This window comes from Colletotrichum chrysophilum (assembly GCF_026319265.1).
Source record: "Colletotrichum chrysophilum strain AFK26 chromosome Unknown scaffold_13, whole genome shotgun sequence".
Classification (NCBI taxonomy): domain Eukaryota; kingdom Fungi; phylum Ascomycota; class Sordariomycetes; order Glomerellales; family Glomerellaceae; genus Colletotrichum; species Colletotrichum chrysophilum.
In genome coordinates this window covers 540,973-559,452 of record NW_026517300.1, presented here as the reverse complement: position 1 = coordinate 559,452, position 18,480 = coordinate 540,973, and the positions used below count along the sequence as shown (strand labels likewise).

General features: G+C 56.3%; 5 protein-coding genes across 5 annotated transcripts; 2 read left to right on the top strand and 3 right to left on the bottom strand.

Moving 5' to 3' along the window:
- Nucleotides 1-2,338: 2,338 nt before the first annotated feature.
- On the top strand, nt 2,339-5,092 carry COL26b_002684 (uncharacterized protein; the record flags this gene model as incomplete). The annotated part of the gene is made up of 1 exon (XM_053175597.1): nt 2,339-5,092. The coding sequence occupies one exon, from the start codon at nt 2,339-2,341 to the stop codon at nt 5,090-5,092; it is 2,754 nt and encodes a 917-aa protein (XP_053040601.1).
- Nucleotides 5,093-5,644: 552 nt separating this feature from the next.
- On the top strand, nt 5,645-6,279 carry COL26b_002683 (uncharacterized protein; the record flags this gene model as incomplete). Its single annotated transcript, XM_053175596.1, has 3 exons — nt 5,645-5,710; nt 5,779-6,096; nt 6,184-6,279. 3 exons carry the CDS (start codon nt 5,645-5,647, stop codon nt 6,277-6,279), a joined length of 480 nt encoding a protein of 159 aa, XP_053040600.1.
- Nucleotides 6,280-6,562: 283 nt separating this feature from the next.
- COL26b_002682 (uncharacterized protein) lies at nt 6,563-10,720 on the bottom strand (the record flags this gene model as incomplete). The annotated part of the gene is made up of 4 exons (XM_053175595.1): nt 6,563-7,722; nt 7,807-8,654; nt 8,738-10,418; nt 10,483-10,720. The coding sequence occupies 4 exons, from the start codon at nt 10,718-10,720 to the stop codon at nt 6,563-6,565; spliced, it is 3,927 nt and encodes a 1,308-aa protein (XP_053040599.1).
- A 2,839-nt stretch (nt 10,721-13,559) lies between these two features.
- On the bottom strand, nt 13,560-14,168 carry COL26b_002681 (uncharacterized protein; the record flags this gene model as incomplete). The annotated part of the gene is made up of 3 exons (XM_053175594.1): nt 13,560-13,594; nt 13,670-13,765; nt 13,889-14,168. The coding sequence occupies 3 exons, from the start codon at nt 14,166-14,168 to the stop codon at nt 13,560-13,562; spliced, it is 411 nt and encodes a 136-aa protein (XP_053040598.1).
- Nucleotides 14,169-15,698: 1,530 nt separating this feature from the next.
- On the bottom strand, nt 15,699-17,348 carry COL26b_002680 (uncharacterized protein; the record flags this gene model as incomplete). Its single annotated transcript, XM_053175593.1, has 3 exons — nt 15,699-16,010; nt 16,061-16,210; nt 16,260-17,348. The coding sequence occupies 3 exons, from the start codon at nt 17,346-17,348 to the stop codon at nt 15,699-15,701; spliced, it is 1,551 nt and encodes a 516-aa protein (XP_053040597.1).
- Nucleotides 17,349-18,480: the final 1,132 nt, after the last annotated feature.

The following is an 18,480-nucleotide window of genomic DNA, read 5'->3' as shown; positions in this document are numbered from 1 at the left end:
CAAAACACCCGTGGATTGGCACACTGGTTAGGTAATCCTTGCTGCCGTCTCCGCCTTCCTCCCAGCTCAAAATAGCGTCCGTGTTGACCCAGTCCCCGTCCCGGTGCTGATCAGCCAGGAGAACTGGCGGGCCCTCGCTAACAGCGGGGCATCCTCAGTGGCGCCTGCAGCGATCCCCAGTCCAGCTGGAGCGAGCCAACGCGCCAAAGTCTCGTATCAAGCATTACACCTTTGGAAAATGTGATGTGTGCCCGTGGAAAACATCCTGAATCCCGCCTTCAGAGTCCACATGGCAGGCCAACATCAGCCGTTGGGTGGTCTGGGCTTGCGACAGCGACATATCCCCCTCTTTCACTCTTTCTCAACCAACCCTGGCGGAGCGTGTCTCGTTGTCGCCGTGGCTGCCGCCTTCGTCCATGACAGGACGCGCGTGTGTAACTCAACCCACCAACAGATGAGTTGCATGCACGCCGCCGTTGGGTCTCCTTTGTATCAGGCAATACATCCACGATGACATGGCACGGAAAGGTACATTGATCTTCTTCTCAACATTGCTTGGCTGCCCTAGCCTCCCGCTTCCTGCCAGTCCGGCTGAACCTGCACTCGCAACTGGACCTGCGTCTGCACCTGTGCTTGCTTCGCCTACTGCGCTTTCCGCACCTGCTGCAGCTTTTCCTGTACCCGGTCCTCATCTCAGACGGCAATGAGGGCTGATCGTCATCCCAAGTTGCAATGCGCTGACCTCTGAGCACCCTCACTCTTGGGCCGAATGCCGGACGGGTCCTTCCATTGGACGACTGCGCGGTGCTTATGCTACTAGCTGCTGCTGATGCTGATGCTAACCACCAACACATGCTGATGCCCTCCGCCTGGTCTCCTGCTGGAGATGTTGAGTAGGCATCCATCTATTCATCCATACCTACATCCATCCAAGGTCTCCCCCACGGCGCCCGTGACCGTTGCCGATGCCCCCAGTCCGTGTCCCGCTCGATGGCCATGGCCCTCCCGGTTGTCGTGCAGACGAGACCTGACGAAATCTGACCATGGCATGACTGCAGTCGTGGTGAAGAAGGCTGCTTGACTTTGACCTGTCTCTCCCCAGGTTGGCCCGGTGCAGAGAGTGCTGTCCATCGTTTCCTGCCTCCGCCAATGCATGTCCCGTCTGTGGTGTTGGGTCTCTCCCGGTAAACAAGCTCTAGATTCTCCGTCGACCAGGGCTGCTCTCCCGATCTGTGGTTCCTTCTTTTGACTGCCTGCATCCCGCATTCGAGAACCACTTTTAGACTCCCGTCTTGCCGTTCTCTTTTTTTCCGGTCTTGCCTTATCCAAACCTGGACCCCAGCTCCTGCTCTGCTCTTTGCTGCTGCTGCTGCTGCTTCCTCCTGGTCCTGACCTGAACTGACCCAAATATCACCTTGCCGCTGGCCTTTCCTTCTTGTAACTCACCCTCGTTGGACATCTGCTTTTCTGTTTCACGACAACGTTACTTCGTTGCACTCCTCGACCTGCCCTCCACCGATCCTCCTACGTATTAGCTCTTGCCGACTCTCGTTCGTCTCATCGCCTCGCTCATTCACCGTCTTTTCCGGGCACACACCTCGCCTTTGCTGTCACCTTCAACACGCATTCACCGTCGCGCGCCAGCTCTTGCTGCAACCTCCGACCATTCCGTCGAGCCGTTTTACCGTTTTTTTCCTTTATTCGCTCGTCGATCTCGCCAATCCTTGCAACAAACAAGAACGAACGTCAACGAGGATTATGACAACATCGAGACGCCACAGCTAGCATCGCCTTAACCTCTTTTCTCACTCTGCGACCGCTAGCCGCGTATCCTTCCCGTCTTTGACGCCACGACTCCACCCTCAATATCCCCGTCTCCAAATCCGCCTCGAAACGATTTGCTTCCGAAAATGACTTCCGCGGCCGCTCAACGCAAGCCGGGCAAGCCCCGACGCGACAGGTCTGACAGCCTTCAGAAGATGCTCGAACTCGAGCATATCCAAAAGGTGAGCCAAGCCCGACCTAGCCCGCCAGCTTCAGCCTCGATGGCATCCACACCAATTTGACTAGTATAGCCTCCCCTCCACTAACACGCTTCACCTCGTAGCTCGAGCGTCTTCAGGGGCACCGTTCCATGCCCACGCCCGCTCACCTATCCCACATGGCGTTTCAGCAGGTTCTGAATCAACAACTTAATGGTCGTTCTCCCCAGTCTCCTCCAAAGCTGTCGCCGTTTCCAACTCTACACCCTCCCCCGCCAGTGAAGCCTCTTGTTCCTTTGCAGTCACGCCGCAGGGACACGCTCCCCGCCAAAGCACCTGAGCCTCTTCCTTCCGCCATGAAAGCTGTGCGCAGAACCACTGCCGTCCCTTCCCTTTCTATATCTGTGCCACCGCCGGCCAACAACATCCCTGAGATTGACCGCGGCTCAGAGGGAAGGGAATCCAACGAACACAAGCAGAAAACCGTAACCTTCTTGGGCGTCGATAACGAAGATAAGCCAGCCGAAGACGACGCTTCCTCAATCTGCCACTCGCCCAGCTGGGAAGCTTTCGGTCAGAAGAAGAAGAAGGAAAAGAAGAACGAAGACAAGATGCGCAGGAAAGAGAAGGAGCAAGCCGACAGGTTGGCCGAGAAAGAGGCCAAGTCTATTGCGAAGAGGCTGGGAGCCAAGCTGCACAAGACCCCTCCTTCACAGAGACCTCCGAGTGCCTCCCGGACGATGTCAAGCCCCATCATGCTTGCCGACGAGCAAATCAGACCAGCCAGCACTCAAGCTTTCTACTCAGCACCACCGCCGCGGCGCCCGCAACACGCCAGGCAGAGATCAGATTCAGTAGCTATGCAGTTGAAGGCGGCTTTGACCGGCCAGAAGCCGCAGTCACAGGCCAACGACGAGCCAAGCTTCATTGGTGGGTTGAAATTGGATCAAGAAAGACAGGCCGCCTCTGGGATGCCTCTCAGAAAGCCGAATCCGCCAGTCTCCTTGATGAATCAGAGAGCTCAATCGTTCGGCCCTGAGGTGAGAGTGCAAGTTGCTGGCGGGTTCCACCCTCCAACACTCCCGAGATCTGCCTCGGATGGACCCATGTCTGAGGGACTGGACTATGATCGCAGCCTCAGACCCAAGCCACAGCAAAACTCGATGAAGGTTCCATCATGGAATCAGCCATTGGTGTCTCCCACGGCACCACCTGTCCCGGATGTCAGCAAGCTTCAGCAGTGGAAGAACAGATCGACGCAACATAAGGTACCTGTACCTACGGACAGCGAGGAAACTGAGGTCACCCTGGTCGAGCCGAGCGTTGATTTCGAGCAAGAGCGAGGCCGAAGAAGAGAGAGCTACGTACACCAGCATCGTCAACAAAGCAGAGACCGCTCAATCACCGGCTACAGGGACGAGGTCAGAGTATCTTCCGCCAGATCACACTATCCGCCGCAGTCCAACCGGCCACATCATCAGGGGCGCTCCTACTCGTCTTCGTCGGAGACCAGCCCGATGGGATCAAACTTCCCTCCCCGCAACGGATCTCTGACCAATCTCGATGCTTCCAATGGACCTCATGGCCAGGGAGAAGACTTTCTCATCACTTTCAGGCTCCCATATACACCTCCAGCCAACGGCAGCCCGAGTCAGGGCTCATTCGAACGGTCACTGTCAGAGCAGCCACCCATGTCAAGGCTTGCTTCCACAGAGATTCCCTTGCCCCCTGAGAGATCTGCCTCCCGGGAGAAGCTTCCTCCAACTCCTGGAGCGGCCATCAGAAGCTTCAAGGATGCCGCTAAAGCGGCTTTCCACAGGGTCTCTCCCAGCGCCTCCAAGCCCCCAGTCTCAAATTACTTCGCTCGGGCCGTACGTGATACCACCTTGACACCGGATTCAACGTCAAGCTCCCGCTATTCGAGCCCAAGTCTGGATCACCTGCCGCTCTCGGCTCCTCCCGTTCGCCCTCCTTTCGTCGAGTCTGCCGAGTCTAGCATGCCGTCAAGAGATTCTTCCGCACGTCCAACAGACAGGTCTTCAATGTCTTCGTTCGAGGAGCCCATGTCTTCACCATCGCCAACTACAACACCTGACTCGTCGAGGCCGCAGTCCGAGAAGGGATTACCCCCTGTCGACGGGGAGGTGCGCAGAGTAGACAACGAGGCCGTGGTCGTCGACAACGATGAGAGATCATACAGACTTTCCCACAAGGCAGCCATGGCCACGACCTCACCCATCGCCTCGAACCCGAGAATCAGCCTTCCTCCGCAGATCCCGGTGCAGAACCACGAGGCTCATCTTTCTGAGCTGGAAGCACTTGTCTCTGAGAAGTTTGGCAGAAAAGCGAGCGTTGCCGATTGCGAATCTGACAGTGATGTCTGCCTAACGCCTGGATTCACGGACGGTTCCAAATACGCTTCCGCAGCGGGATCGCCAACGACCTCTGTCTCTCTGTCTAACTCTCAGGAGCTTGACCGGAGGTCTCCTCATAAGGAGTTCGAGGATGCGCCCCAGACGGCTGAGGAGCAAGTGAGGAGTTCCATTCAGCGTCGCCCGAGCTTGTCTAAGAGCCGCTCGAGCCCTGATTTGGCTCTCGACACGAGTTTCCTCCCGAAGCTGAAGCATCAGCCTCTAGTTCCCCGGCCCCTGGTGCCGCCTCCTCCGCCACGCTCGGCCAAGCGGGCGTCTAGCCCGGCGAACAAGACGGTGGCACAGTCGTCACCCCTGTCAGCTGATGCGAGAAAGTCCATCGTCTCTCTTAAGGCGCCCTCGAATCCGTCAAATTACTTGGAACAGGCTCGCAAGTCCATGCCGGTTCCCCCGCGATCAAGTCGCGCGTCTCGGTCGTCTATCGTGCCTCCTGATGGCAACGTGGAGCCTGTTGCAAAGATGCTGGTGGAATGCTGCAGTTGCAAGTTCTTGCACGACCTTCCGAGCAAGGTCTATGAGTGCATGGCAAAGCCCGATGGCATGGTCGAGGACCGCAATCTGGGCGTCAGTGGCATCATCTCGACCACGGTGAAGTGTCCTTGGTGTTCTCACGGAATGACTACGAAGTGCTGCGCAGGATATGCAGCCGTTATCTACCTCAAGGAGAAGTTGCATTGATTTCACACCTGCCTGGTGTTGGCATAATACCATGCATTGGCTTACGGACGATGCTCACATTCACTAAGTTGGCACACAAAAATACTACGAACGGGATTTTGTAATGGAGGATAGCTAAGGAGAATGAAAATCAAACCAACGAGTTGGTCTGTACGAGAAGTGTATACTAGGCCGCAGATATTCCAGTCCTTGGAACCAAGTCTGACTAGAAAACAATACTATTAGCTACTTACTTCTGGTGGTCCATCTTGTGATTCTTTTCGCACGAACAAGACCGCAGGCTATGTAAAGTCCGGAAAGCATCAAGTGAGCGGATTTTAGAGACCGGAGTTTAGCGCCTTACAATGAAGGTGTGGCCATGGATGCGATTCCTTTCGCGACTTGGCGGGAGTTAAGCATGGCAACGCCATGAACTCGGCGATCCACGAGAAGACTGAGCATTTGGCATGAAGGTCGATGGACTCCTATATAAGCTTTGAAACTTTTCTACTTGAACTCTTACTCCAAGATTCATGGAACAAGACAAGAAAGCAACTCCCATCAAACCCGAAGATGACGTACGATATCCAAGAATACCTCCTCGACCGCGCAAACATACATGACACCATAACCAAACTTGTAAAACCCACTCTTCTTTTCTCTGACCATGCAACCTCGCAACCGCGACTTACATACTACACACACAGTGCCTCGCCTACGACACAAACTCCCCGGCCCAACTGACAAGCGACGTTTACACCCCGCGCATCCGGCTCGACTACGCCGCCTTCTTCGGCGCCGACGCGCCCGCCGCCGCTGATGCTGCCGACTGGGTCCGCTCCGCGGTCGGCGCGCTGGACGGGATGACGGCGACACAGCACCTTCTCGCGGGCATCGTTGCGGAGCTGCCGCAGCCTTCGACTTCGTCCTCGTCGGAGAGGCCCGAGACGTGCAGGGCTACGGCGAATGTCATGGCCAGCTTGGTTAGAGAGGGCGCGCGGGGTGGTGCGTTGATGCAGAACGGTGTAAGTCTTTCTTTCTTTACTTGTGTTTATGTCGCTTCCCCCATTCCTTTCTGGCAAAGGTTTTTAGGAAACTGACGCAGGATCCAGGGATACTACGAATTCGAACTGATGCGTGTAAGGGAGCTCGAGGAGCAGGGGAAGAACCCGTGGAGGATCAGCTTCCACAAGGCCGTCCCGACGTAGGAGAATGGGAACTGGGCCGTGTTCAGTCCGCCTGACTTGCCGTCGATCTATCCGCGGAAGGGCTAACCAACGTGCGGAGGGTTTCCATGCTCAATAGTCTCTCTAGTCTTTTCCAGCTCAATCATGGTCATATGAATCGGTAGCCCAGAACACTCATGACGGAAAAGCAACCATATGAATAGATTGTCCTCGTTATTTCGTTATCTCGTTGGTCTCGTAGTATACGTTTCTATCTCTGAACCCAACAAAAAGCAAAAAGAAGCGAAAAGAAAAAGAGTCACTCTCAGAAACTGGATTGCCCCGCCCGACCCCCGCTACCCCGCAGACTCTCCTCCATGGCCCTCTTCAACTCCTCGTCGTCCTCGTCAGACTCGTCCAGCGCCTTGCCCTTGGCCGCGGTGTTCCGCCGGAACTCCTCCTCCGCGAGGCTCTGCTTCTTGACGTACTCCATCACAATGTCCTCCTCCGTCCGCGCGGCCTGGTGTCGGCTCATCTGGTCCTTGTGCGCCGCCTCGGAAGCCGCAATCGCCCTTCGCAGCTCCTCGTCCTCATCCGCCGCGCCGTCGTCGTGGTGCATCTTGGACGCTTCCAGCGCGCGCCTCAACTCCTCGTCGTCTTCGTAATCAGGCGGCGGCGCGGCATTCTTGGACTCCTCGAGGGCCCGCTGGAACTCTCTTTCGTCGTCGATTCCTTGCGGTGTGCGCTGCGGGGACTGCTGGGCTCCTTCCTGAGAGTGCGCGGCCATGCTCTGCTGGATCGCCTGCTCGATGAGGTCCTGGTACTCTTCGTCCGTAATCTCCAGCTCCGAGTTCTTGAAGATGTCGGGGTTCTTTTCGTCGAGTTGGCGGGGCGATTTCGGGCGTGGGCGGGCGTCCGGGAGCGGATGGCCGCTGCTGCGTAGGTGGTTAATGCTGGCCCTGAGAATCTGCTCAATCTTGGCGTCATCCTCTGGGTTTCCGCGAGACGTTTCCCTGATGGAGGCCCTGATGGCGCGCTCAAACTCTTCATCTTCGGCCACGCTGTCGGTAGTAGTGCTGGTTCGCGGTGATGGCGGGAGGTCTCCTTCCATCTCGGGGACCAGGGCCTCAACGTGCCCCTTCTTCCATGCCTCCTTGCGGGCGTGCAATCTCTTTCGCTCGTCAAAAGACATGTGTCTCGTGTGTGCCCAACCCGTCACGGGAGGCGACAGCCCGCTGTCGTTCTTCCCTGGTGGCGACAGAGGTCGGTCGCTCTTCTCTCGCTGTTCCTTCAATTTCATAGCCTGGAAGTTCTTCAAGTCGTACTTTTTGTTATTCCACCGCACAATGACGTCCTCCCGCTCGGCGATGCTGGCACAGTACATGTCCTGCTGCCCCTGCTTCATGCGCGACGCTATGATGTAGTTCAGGACGCTGGTCGCGAACGCGTTGCGGAGAGTAGCGTGTACACCTTGCATCGTGTAGGCTGGGATTGACCAGACGGCTGTATGGGTTAGCAGTGAACGACAGTTGATGGTCCTCTCTATGAAAAGTAGAAACAGTAACTCACCAGATGCAGGCTTAAAAATCAGACCACCAATACCCTTTCCGAAACCTTTAATGAGGCCCTTTCCGCCTTCCTTCTCAGCACCCTTAAGTGGTTGCGTGACAAGTCCACCGATGCCGTCAAACATGCCAAATGCGAACTCCTTCCCAGCAACCCTGAGACCGCTCGAGAAATCAGTGACTTTCTCTTGCGGGCGCACCGTGTCGTCGTTGTACAGCCGCGGGGCGTTCCGGAAACCCCGAGCCAGACCGAGACAAACGTTCATTGGTGTCTTCACACCGGTGGTAACGATTCGACTAACACTCGTTCCGGCTGCTACAGCCGTATCAACTCCAACGGTCACTGGGGAGGAGTCCCTGATGGCAGATCGTTTTCCTGGGCTTCCTGGCGGTCGACTGGTACGGGACTGATCAGAAATTGTTGTTGTTTCTGTAGGAGCAATGGAAGAAGAATCTGGTCCACTGAAGACCATGGAAGGAGTGGCGGAAGGCGCATGGGAGGGGGGCGCAGACGATGTGGTCTCACGCGGGGTCAAGTGCAAGGTCGGTGTAGAGGCCCCTGTTTCGACCAGGCCTAGTTGCGTGGAAGACTCGGATGCATGCAAGCTTGGAGCCGCAGTTGATGACTTGTCACTCCCCTGGACCAGACTCGTACGGGATGTCGAGCCCTCCTTGAAGGGGATTTCTGGGGGCTCTGGGGTCTTGTCTCCCTTGCTCCGGCTCTTGAAGATCTCGCGAGGGAAATCCGCAACGGCCATGCCAATGTTCCCAAGATCGGTAGCCAGGGACGAGGCCACTGCCGAAACGGGATCCCATGGCTGGCCGTCAGTGATGTATTCTTTTGGTCGGTATCTGTGAGTTGTGTGCGTGTGTGTGAGCAAGGGTGGTGTGGTTCCACTTAGACGCAGGGGCGGGTTGGGCGGTGAGCAACTTACAGCTTGAGGTCTGAGTACTTGATCAAACCCCTGTCAACCAGGACCGCTGCAACCATAGGGCTCAAGCGAACTTTGGTGCGTCTTACACGCCAGGCCGCTGCCCTGCTGGGCTCGATCGAGCACCGGAGTGCATCGGTGTCTAGGTGATCGTGGAAACTCTTACCGCCAACGTCAGTTCCCTTTTCCTCGCGAATCTTGTTACCCAGGTCCTGCGCTCTAGCCTGGGTCTCGGGTTTTAGACAATGCCGGATTGCCTCCGCAAGCTTCTCTCCACTGAGCTGCTTAAACGGGATGGGGTCTGGACCGGCCCCAGCCCTGGAAATCATGGCACCCCAGAAGGGCTGGTCTCCGAAGAACGGCACCACGATCGTTGGTTTCCCGGCCTGGATTCCTGCTGCAGTGGTGCCCGCGCCACCGTGGTGACAAACCGCAGAAACATGCTGGAACAGCCAATCATGCGGCACGTTGCCCAACATGAAGACGCCCTCGGGCAGCCCAACGTCCTCAGCTCCGAGACCGCCCCAGCCCTTTGAGACAAGCGCCCGCACCCCCGTGAGATGGACGGCGTCGAAAATCATCCTCGTCAGCGCGTTCGGGTCGTCCACGACAATAGACCCAAACCCGATGTAAACCGGAGGCGGACCGGCTGCCAAGAACGCAGCCAGATCAGGGTCCGGGGTAAATGCCGACGCTAGGTTCAAGAAGTAAAATCCAGAAATGTCAATCTCGTGGCCCCAGTCGTTCGGCTTCGGAATGAGAGCCGGCGACCAGCAGTACGTGTACGGGATTCTCAGTCTGTTCAACACGCCCGGTGCCCAGATGAGCGACATGGGGTCCAGATCCAGCGCCTTCTCTCGGAAGCGGTTGATGACGTCTCCCAAGCCCTGCCAGGTCATCATCTCGACCAGCGCGTACGAGACGTAGTTGGTCATGACCGGGTCCGTGTTGGTGGACTGGATATTGGCCAGCGGGTGGGGAAACGCGCGTGTGGGCGTCCACGGCATGGTGAACATGAGATGCAGCGGAATCCCCATCTTCTCGGCAATATGAATGTGCGCAAAGCTGGGAGGGTTGGCAATGATGGCATCCGCCACAAACGGCTTCCGCGACTCATCGCCTGGCATCAGGCCCATTGGGTCGTCCATCGGCGCGTCCCGGCCATGTGGTTTCGGCGGCGGGCCCAGTCCGTCCCCGGCCTCGATGCACGAGCGCCAACAACCGAGTAGAATTTCCTCGATGCCCCGTCTGCGCTTGCTCACCTCGCCGCTCTTGAGGGTGTCGAAGCCGGGCATCAGGCCGGGATTCTTGACCATGAAGGCCATGAGCTCGGCGGGGTCGCCGCCGATGTTGAAGAACTCGAGCCCATTCTCCTCAACGAACTTTTGGAACGTCTTGTGCGTGGCGATGCGCACCCGGTGGCCGTACGTCTCCTTCAGGACCTTGCCCAGCGCGACAAAGGGCTGCACGTCACCGCGCGAGCCGACGATCTGGACGACAACGTTGAGCTGCGGGGGAGGAACCTGGCCTGGTTGACCGCCGAGGGACGGTGGAATATAAGCGGGCGGGAGGGGCCCTTGGGGCTGCTTGTCGGCGAGGAGCTGGCTTCGCGCGATGGTCGGTGCGAGGATTTCGGCGAGGCGGTTGCCGCTCTGGTTGATGTTGATGTTGACTCGACCGTCGACTGGGTTTGAAAGTTAGCTATTGGTTTGGGAGGCCGCCAGGGAAAGTCCATGGAGGGAACGCACTGGTGACATTGGCGCCTGCCTCTACGCCCGACTGGGAGAAGTGAAGCTGGTCGGGGAGGTCGCCGTACGTGGGCAGAGGCTCATCGTCGGCTCCCAAAGACGGCAGACTGAAGCCATCAGAAACCAGGGCGTCGGGAACCTCTGCGCTGTCGGTTCTGTCGAGGTCGAAGTCGCTGGGTCGGCGCGGGGGAGGGGCAGAGCTCGAGCTTTCGCCCTTTTGGCCTTTGATAGCCGTCATGGTGCGGGGTTGCGGTTGCGGCTCGCCGGCTGGTACGGGGAAAGCGACCAGAGACGATGGAAATGGTTGACGGCAGTGAGTCGAATGTTAGATCATCACGGTACGATGTTGACGAGATGTGAAGACGGTGCCAGAAGCTCAAGTGATTGAAGAACGATGGGCGACGGAGCTTTGCGCTGGATACTGCCAAGGGAGCCGTTGCAATGCACGAGCGCAAGCTAAGTGGCACGAGAGGGGCAAACACAGATGAGCAAAAGCTACTTCGCGTGTGTCCAGTGTTGTCGACGAGTGGCACTGATAATCCGATGAGTGAAGCTTCGAAGAGCAGATGCAGGATTCAAAGACGCATGTGCCTTGCCTTATGTGCAGACCAACACACATTCAGCCCCGTTTCATCATCAGAGCCAAAGTTCAATCAAGCTCATGGGCTAGACCCTGGTGCTACCTACCTACGCCAGAGCTAGAGTGGATGGAGGCAACCCAAGAGGAGGAACATGATTGCAGATTGCAGGTGGGGTAACTACCTATGGCATGGGCGCGCTGAAGTTCTCTCGCCTAAGAGTGTCCCGTAGGTTCCCTACCGAACGGACCTTGGCCCAGTCCAGTTCACCACAAGATGCATGCATCAACAGCACCGCCATCCCGCACTCGCACCCGTCTGCCGCCATGCCATACCATGCCAGCTTGAACTACGGTGCGTATCAATGCCATGACTGGCTTTTCGAAGCTAAACATCACCACAGCTGGGCGAATCGCACACTCGGACTCGCACGGAGCGGTACGCATACTATGCTACACTACACACCCCTGTCACCACTACACAAAAAAGGAGCAGGCAGCTATGACGTCCAACCCTAAACGGGTCGTCCAATGGATTGCGGGCCGCAGGCTGAATCCTCCCAGAAGGGGCGGCGGCGGCGTCTAAGTCCAATGAACGGTCTTCGTTGGGACGATTGGGGGCCGTTGATCTCCAACCTCCCCGCACAGCCACAGACGGCGAACAGGGTCTTCGTCTTTTTTTCTGTCTTTGCTGTCTTCGTGCGCGTCTCATTCTTGGCAACGATTTCTTTGCCGGGGTCGAGAGAACTACTAGGCGTAGGCAGCAGGAATGTCGTGACTAATTCAGTGACGGCCTCGTGGGATCGAGGTCCTAATCAAACCAAGGTGAGGGACGCGTGGGCTGATACGAGGTAAACGAATCCCCTGGTCGGCATGGCCCGCGCCTTATTCCCCGGTGCCGGATCGGAAGCGGAAAGTTTGAATGAGAGCCAACGGAGATGAACGCTGAAGGCAGATACGAAACGACACGGTCGAGATGTGACCTATGGGGTCGTGGGCAGAAATGGTGGAGCACACAACTGCTGTCGCGGCTTCAACAGTCGGGGGAAATGAATAGTGATCTTGCAAAGCCACGGAACGTTGTTGTGACCTTCAGACTGACACACGGAAGGATTTGGTAAAGCCCGTGATAAGAGAACACGGACGCAGGCGGAGTATCAAGACGGGTCGCAAACTGCAATCATACAGGCAGTAAAATTTCACTCGAACCGTTCCGTCTGAAGTCTCGCCATGTACTCCATCAGACGGCCATAGTGCATGTCCATCACTCGACACGGAAACAAACTACCTGGACCATATCATCATGTGGCTTCAACTACTTTGACTATAGACTGCTCTGATGAACACCATGCCAACATCAGAATTACGAATAATAAATGCAACATAGCCGCTAATCCCAAGCCAGCAATAGTTCAAATGAAATCAAGAACATTTCTTTACAAATCCAGAGTTGAGGTAGTCTTGGAATCGAATTTCGCCATGAACATGATGAATCCATACGCCCGCCATTCCGCGAGGTATACTTCCATGGTAGTTGGCAGGAATCGTCCAAAAGCACAGGCTGGCTGATACGGTCCTCGCCAGAAGACCATTCAATAGGGTTCGTTCGGTCATCGAGTAATAATTCATACCACTATGTCGGTATCTGACGCGGCGCCCGTGACAACATCAGACATCACTGTTCGACTTCCGTGGCGATGTCTTCCGAAGCCAACAGCTCCAAAGACGGAGGTACCCTCCCCCCCCTCGACGATGAGGTATACTCGCAACAACCAAAGTCTGTTAGCATCATCTTGGAGGCCGCGGGTCGCGTTCGAATACGAAGAAGAGGAAATAGGCAGCAACGCTTTGCTCGTTCGAATGACTTGCTTCTCGTACCAAACAGCCCATCCTCCCACGCCCGTGACAGTCCCCTCTCAACTCCACAATGTAAACAACAAGGCCCGTTCGCCTCGGTGGACCTAGTGGATCGGCCTTGATTAGGAAGCTCATGGTCATCAGGTCAAAGGAGAAGTCACCAGAAAGTCGAACTTCTTACGAAGGGGAGAGGGGGCCAGTATCACCACTGGGGAACGAAGGTCTCACACCCATCGGACAACTTCGTCAAGATCCCGTTCCAAAAAACCGCATGTCGGTATAAAAAGTGCATAAAAAGGAGGTATAATACAGCGGCGGGCATACCATCATGCTTTTCCCTTTCTGTCTTTCCGCCGCCCCCTTCAGTCTTCCTCTGAATCAAGGCCACAAGATCCCACCCTCCATTATCGTCAAAAAGGCTGCTGCTTTTTGTGTAGTTTGATATATGAATGCTTCCAACGTCTCAAGGCCGTCTGTCGGGTACCAAGTCTGCTGTAGAGACGGGTCATCACGAAAACGGCTTCGCTGTTGATAGATAGCTCACTTGGGACCACAGCCCAAAGCCCCATGTTCTCCTCATCTTGCTTTCGAAATAGGCTCGTATCGCGTCATACGTCCTTCCCTCAACGTTCGTTCAGGAAATTTAGCTGGAGAATTTGCGGGTGATCTTGGCAATGACTGAAATCCGTTTGTTAGCAAAGGACAAATTCCCTTTGGTAGAGCCATTGAGACAAGGGAGCGGCAAAGACTCACTGTGAAGGGCAACGACGCTGAAGATGAAAACAAGAGAAAGGACGAGGACGACGACGGGGTCGACCTTGAGACCGGGAGACTCGTCGGTGTACAGCCCTGCAATCACCGCGCGTTAGCATTCAATTCTACACCATATTCCAGTCGCCTCTCTTTCCAGCCCCCTCCGCGTCGCGAACGCAGGGCGAGTTGCAAAAGACACAGGCTCGAAGGGGAACGTACTCAGCATCGTGCTGCTGCTGCCGCCAGCACCGGCCGCCCTCGTGCTGTTGGGGCGCGCATTGGCGATCTTCTCCTTCTGGTCGGCGGCCGCGCGGCGGCGGATGGCGGTGCGAGGTCCACCAGGGGGAGTGGGCGACGAAGGGCGGGCGACGCTCGCGCCAGAGGCCGCGGCGGGCGAGTTAACGGGAGAGGCGGGACGGGGGGAAGACTGTACAATCCTCGGGTCAGCATAACAATTCTGTCTCTCCTGCCTGCCATTGCGCTGTTCGCAACAGTCCATATCGCGCGACGATAGGAGCTCCAAACATCCAGCCCACACGCGCCGTCTTCATCCTCGGCCTGAATGGTGTGGCCAGAAACGAAGACGAGGTCGCGTGCAAGCTCCCGAATCGCGAGATGGACAATTAAGCCCCCAAAGAGCCTCCTATGCTTCGCCGACGTGCATTGACGGGGAAATACTAACCATTGTGAAGGAGTGTGACGGTAAGCAGATCCCAAGATCGCTGCAGGATTTCGGAATTGGTCGAAGAAGGGAAACACGTAGGACGGACTGTGGTCTGGGTGGATGGATGTGATGGACGATCGAGCTCCTTGCTGGGGGCGTCGGCTACGGTGCGACTCAAATGTGCAGAGTTGAGGCCACAGTTTTGGAAAGGGGACCAGCCAGCTGGCCGGGGGTGGTGGGATTTTCCGACCCGATGTTCCAGAACCACTGAGGTGCCCCCCCTGGGCTGGGGCGGCGAACCTACCTCAACGGGTCCCTGGCCGGAAGGTCACCTCAGCGCAGCAAGCGACAGCGCCTAACCCGACCTCTCCAGGTCCACAATGAAAGCCCCATCCTGGTTCCATCAACTGATCAAAATCACCGCGTGGCAGACATGGTAATCCCGTCTTCTGCATGTCCACGCTCCAACGCCAATTCCCGCTTTGGCACATACTTCATCATCAAGACAACAGTAGTTCGGACAAGTTTTGAACGCTTTCATTGAATTTGAGGGGGTACTGTATATCTAGGAAGCAGCCGCTTTCTGCAGCCAAAACCTTTCCATCTGATCGGCGCCAGCTTATGCAGCACTAGTTGAGATACAATAAAATAAGGCTTTCCCTCGTCTGTCCTCTGCTTCCGCTGAACACTTGGTTTGCTACACTGGCAGAACAATAGAGATGAGTCTGCTGGCAGACTCGAAGAGAGTGAGGAATATGATTCTGGGGTGAAGGAGGTGATGGTGTGAGAGTGTGTTGTGTGTACGATTCAAACAAAAGTTAGAGAGAATGAACAAAGGGAAAACAATATCCTGCCACAGAAAAGGGCGTCCCCTGCCCAAATGAAAACCAACACGACATCCCATGGTATCCTTCCCCGCCTTTTTTTCGTGGTGACTGGTCTTCAACAACAGATGGGTGTCTTTCGTGAGGTTCCTCTCGTGTGCACTTCCAAAACATGGGCGCCGGAAAAAGAAAAAACACACCGAGGTGCCAGAAGAGCGTCAGCAGCTCAGCGTCCGGCCGTCCCAAGCTCCCAAGTGCCCCCTTTTTTGTGTCCCTTTCCGAATCCGAGGTTTTTCGATGAAGTGTCATCCTCGAGGTCATTTGAAGCGGCCCCTGAGCTCTTTGCGTACAAGCCGCCGTGAGCTGGCTCGGTCTGGTACCTCCGCCATTGCTCATTATAAGGTAAGATTAGACAGTGATACATCTACACCTGCTGGAAACGAACCATCGCAACCCAAACGCCTTCCGCTATGATGGGACCGCGGTCCTGCAAATTTCCTCGGAGGTGATGAACGAAGAAAAGAAATTGGTATCTTCAGCTTCAAAGTGTAACGTCGAGAACCAGGCTGACGTCCTGGACATCCGACTTTGCAAGGTCTTCTAGAACGGGAATCAAATCCAGCAGCTCATTGTCGTGTGCGTCCGAAAACCAACTGCTGATGGGAACGGCGTGCTGCGGGTGGAAGATGTACGACGTGGGGGAGTTGTCAATGATGATTGTGTCTTTGAGGTCTCTTCCCACCTGGGAAAGATCCTTGACGTAGTTTCCTTGGTGGTTGTAGCAGCTCTCGCGGAAAAGTCTGTGGTGAACGACCTTGTGGATATCAAGCTGGTCCAGAAGAGGGTCGCCATACTGCAAAATGTCAGCTTTGGGCCGTGGCGTTGGGAGACGACATATCGTACCTTAGAAACAGACGCGGTGAAGACCACCACTTCATAAAGTTCGCCGACGCGCTTCATGAACTGATCCACGCCCGGTCTCTTGATCACATACACATTATGATAGTTGCCTTCGATTTCTACGGGTATGGTGAAATCGGCTTGGTGGAGAATCTGCGACACATTAGTACCGAAATTGGGGACGATGGAGCATCTCTCATACCTTGAATGAACTGTGAACGAGCGTTTCATCCAAGTCGAGCACAAGACATTTTCGGCCCTTGTGTTCGGGGGCAATTGGGCCCAGCAGGAACTTCTGCTCGGTGGCAACGGGGCCTGCCAAATCAATGGATCCGGTCTCGGCGGTCGGGAGCGGCGGAGGGCCCGGCAGTTGTTGACTTGTCGGTGCGTCTTCGACCGGCGGCGGTATTTGCTGCTTGGACTCCTCGGGCTCGGGCGTCGCATCGGGCATCGCCTCATCCCCCTCAACATCCTTCTTCTCCGGCTCTTCTAATTGCGCATCCTGAACCTTTTCGCCGGTGGTGGACTCGACGGTGATGACGGGCGCAGCTGTGCTAGCGCTAGCTCCGGTACCGAGGGCGGTCGCGTGCTTTGGATCGGAGCCCTCCTGGCCGCCGACGGTAGAGTCGTCGGCCGTAGTGGTGTTAGAGACGCGCTTACCCTTATACTCGTTGCCGGCGGTCATTGGCTGCTCGGGCTGCGGTTGCTTCTCGTGGATTTGCGGCTTGTTCGGTGGGATCGGCTGCTCTTGTGGAGTCGGCTGACGGGACTTGGCAGTTGTCGGCCGCGCAGGCAGCTTGTCGAGCTTGTGGACGGCGTCGTCACCGTTCTCAATAGCGTTCGCGTTGTCGGGGACTCCACAGCAGCCGAACAATGCGAAGATGCCGCCCTTCTTCTTCTTCTGCGGGGGATTCACGGGGGAGTTCGGTTGGGTGTTGCCGGGGGTGTTTGTCGGTTCGGTTTCGATGCCAGATCGGTGGCTGCCGACGCTGCCATTTCGATGCCGCCCCAGAATGCTACCCTTGGATTCCTTTGATCGGCCGCCGATGCTGTTTCTCGAATCGCTGACTGTGATTCCGCTCAGCCCTGTCGAAGTCGGAGAGGATTGATTGCGCTGCGAGGAAGACCGCGATGGCACATGCAGCAAGCTCCTACCCTTCTTTGAATTTCCACCCTCCTCTGGTGCCAGAAGCACCTTTTCCTTGGACATTTCTTGACTTGACTGGCCGTTCTGTTGGTTTTGCGGAGTGATTTCGTCGACTGGGTTGGATGATTGTGGCTTCTCGGACATGGTGCTGTCGAACTAGATTGGGGATGATTAGCGAAACGCCGCGAAAACCGGTCAAGCGAGGCGATAACACGAGAGAGACCGAGCGGTGAGGACTCAGGAGGGGCTGGTAATCATCCCGGTGTGCATTCTAGATCATCCATGACACAGTTCCGCCTCATCCTCTCATTCCAAGGTCTAAGACATGACCGAGGTGCTGTTGGCATAGCGCAGGCGCCTCCGACACGAAGCACACGCACATGGTGCGCGTGTGGAGTGGAACAAATCACGGAGCAATGATGGCCCAAGTCAAACACGACACGATCGCGCAAGTACGGGGTTGTTGATGGGCGTCGTGAGGTGGTCGAGTTGGCGGCGGGTAACGGTTGGAAAACGTAGGCAAAGAAAGAGTGTCGTCACTCACCTCCTTTCTTGTCGGGTCCGGCAAGCTTTCCCAGAATCCTCAACCCCTAAACTCAGCTGATGTCGGCCGTAAAAGGCCAATTCGCAGTGCTCGTCGCGCGGTCCAGATTGAAGGCGAAGCTGTCTCGAATAGAAACGATCGACGCGGTGGACGATGGATGGAATGGGGGAAGAGGAGGAAGGGCGAAGCGACGTCCTTGGAGGTAGTCGGTCGAACGCGGAGAATGGAAGATGGTTTGGGCTCGGTCGCGCAGGAAGCGGCGCCAATGGAATGACTGAGTGGGCGAGGCAAAGTGGCTGGGGGAGCCAGCAGGTAACCTGTGCTCAGTGATGTACCGTTCCGCAGGTTGGAGTCAAGTCAAGCCAGGCTCGTTCGGGGGACGGAGGACCTGGAGGGGAGACTCTGGAGGTTGAAGGAGGTGTGCTGCGGTGCGCTGAGAAGAAGCGGCGGCGGCGGTGGTAGTAGTGGTGGTGGTGCTGTGTGTGGTTCGCGGTGGATGGCGGTGGTACTTGGTGCTGATGCTAGTTGGAATCAGACGGGGGGGAAAAGTGGGCGAAAGTAGTGAGTGGTTGCAGGGAACAGCACGCAGGCGGCTAGAATTAAGGTTCGCTGTAACAAAGTGAAGGTGGTGATTCTTTGGGTAACAAAAGGGTTGGTATCGAATATCGCTCGAGCTTGAAGGGGGGAATGATGGCGAGGCGAGGCGTTGGAGTTGGGCGACTCGGGGAGAAC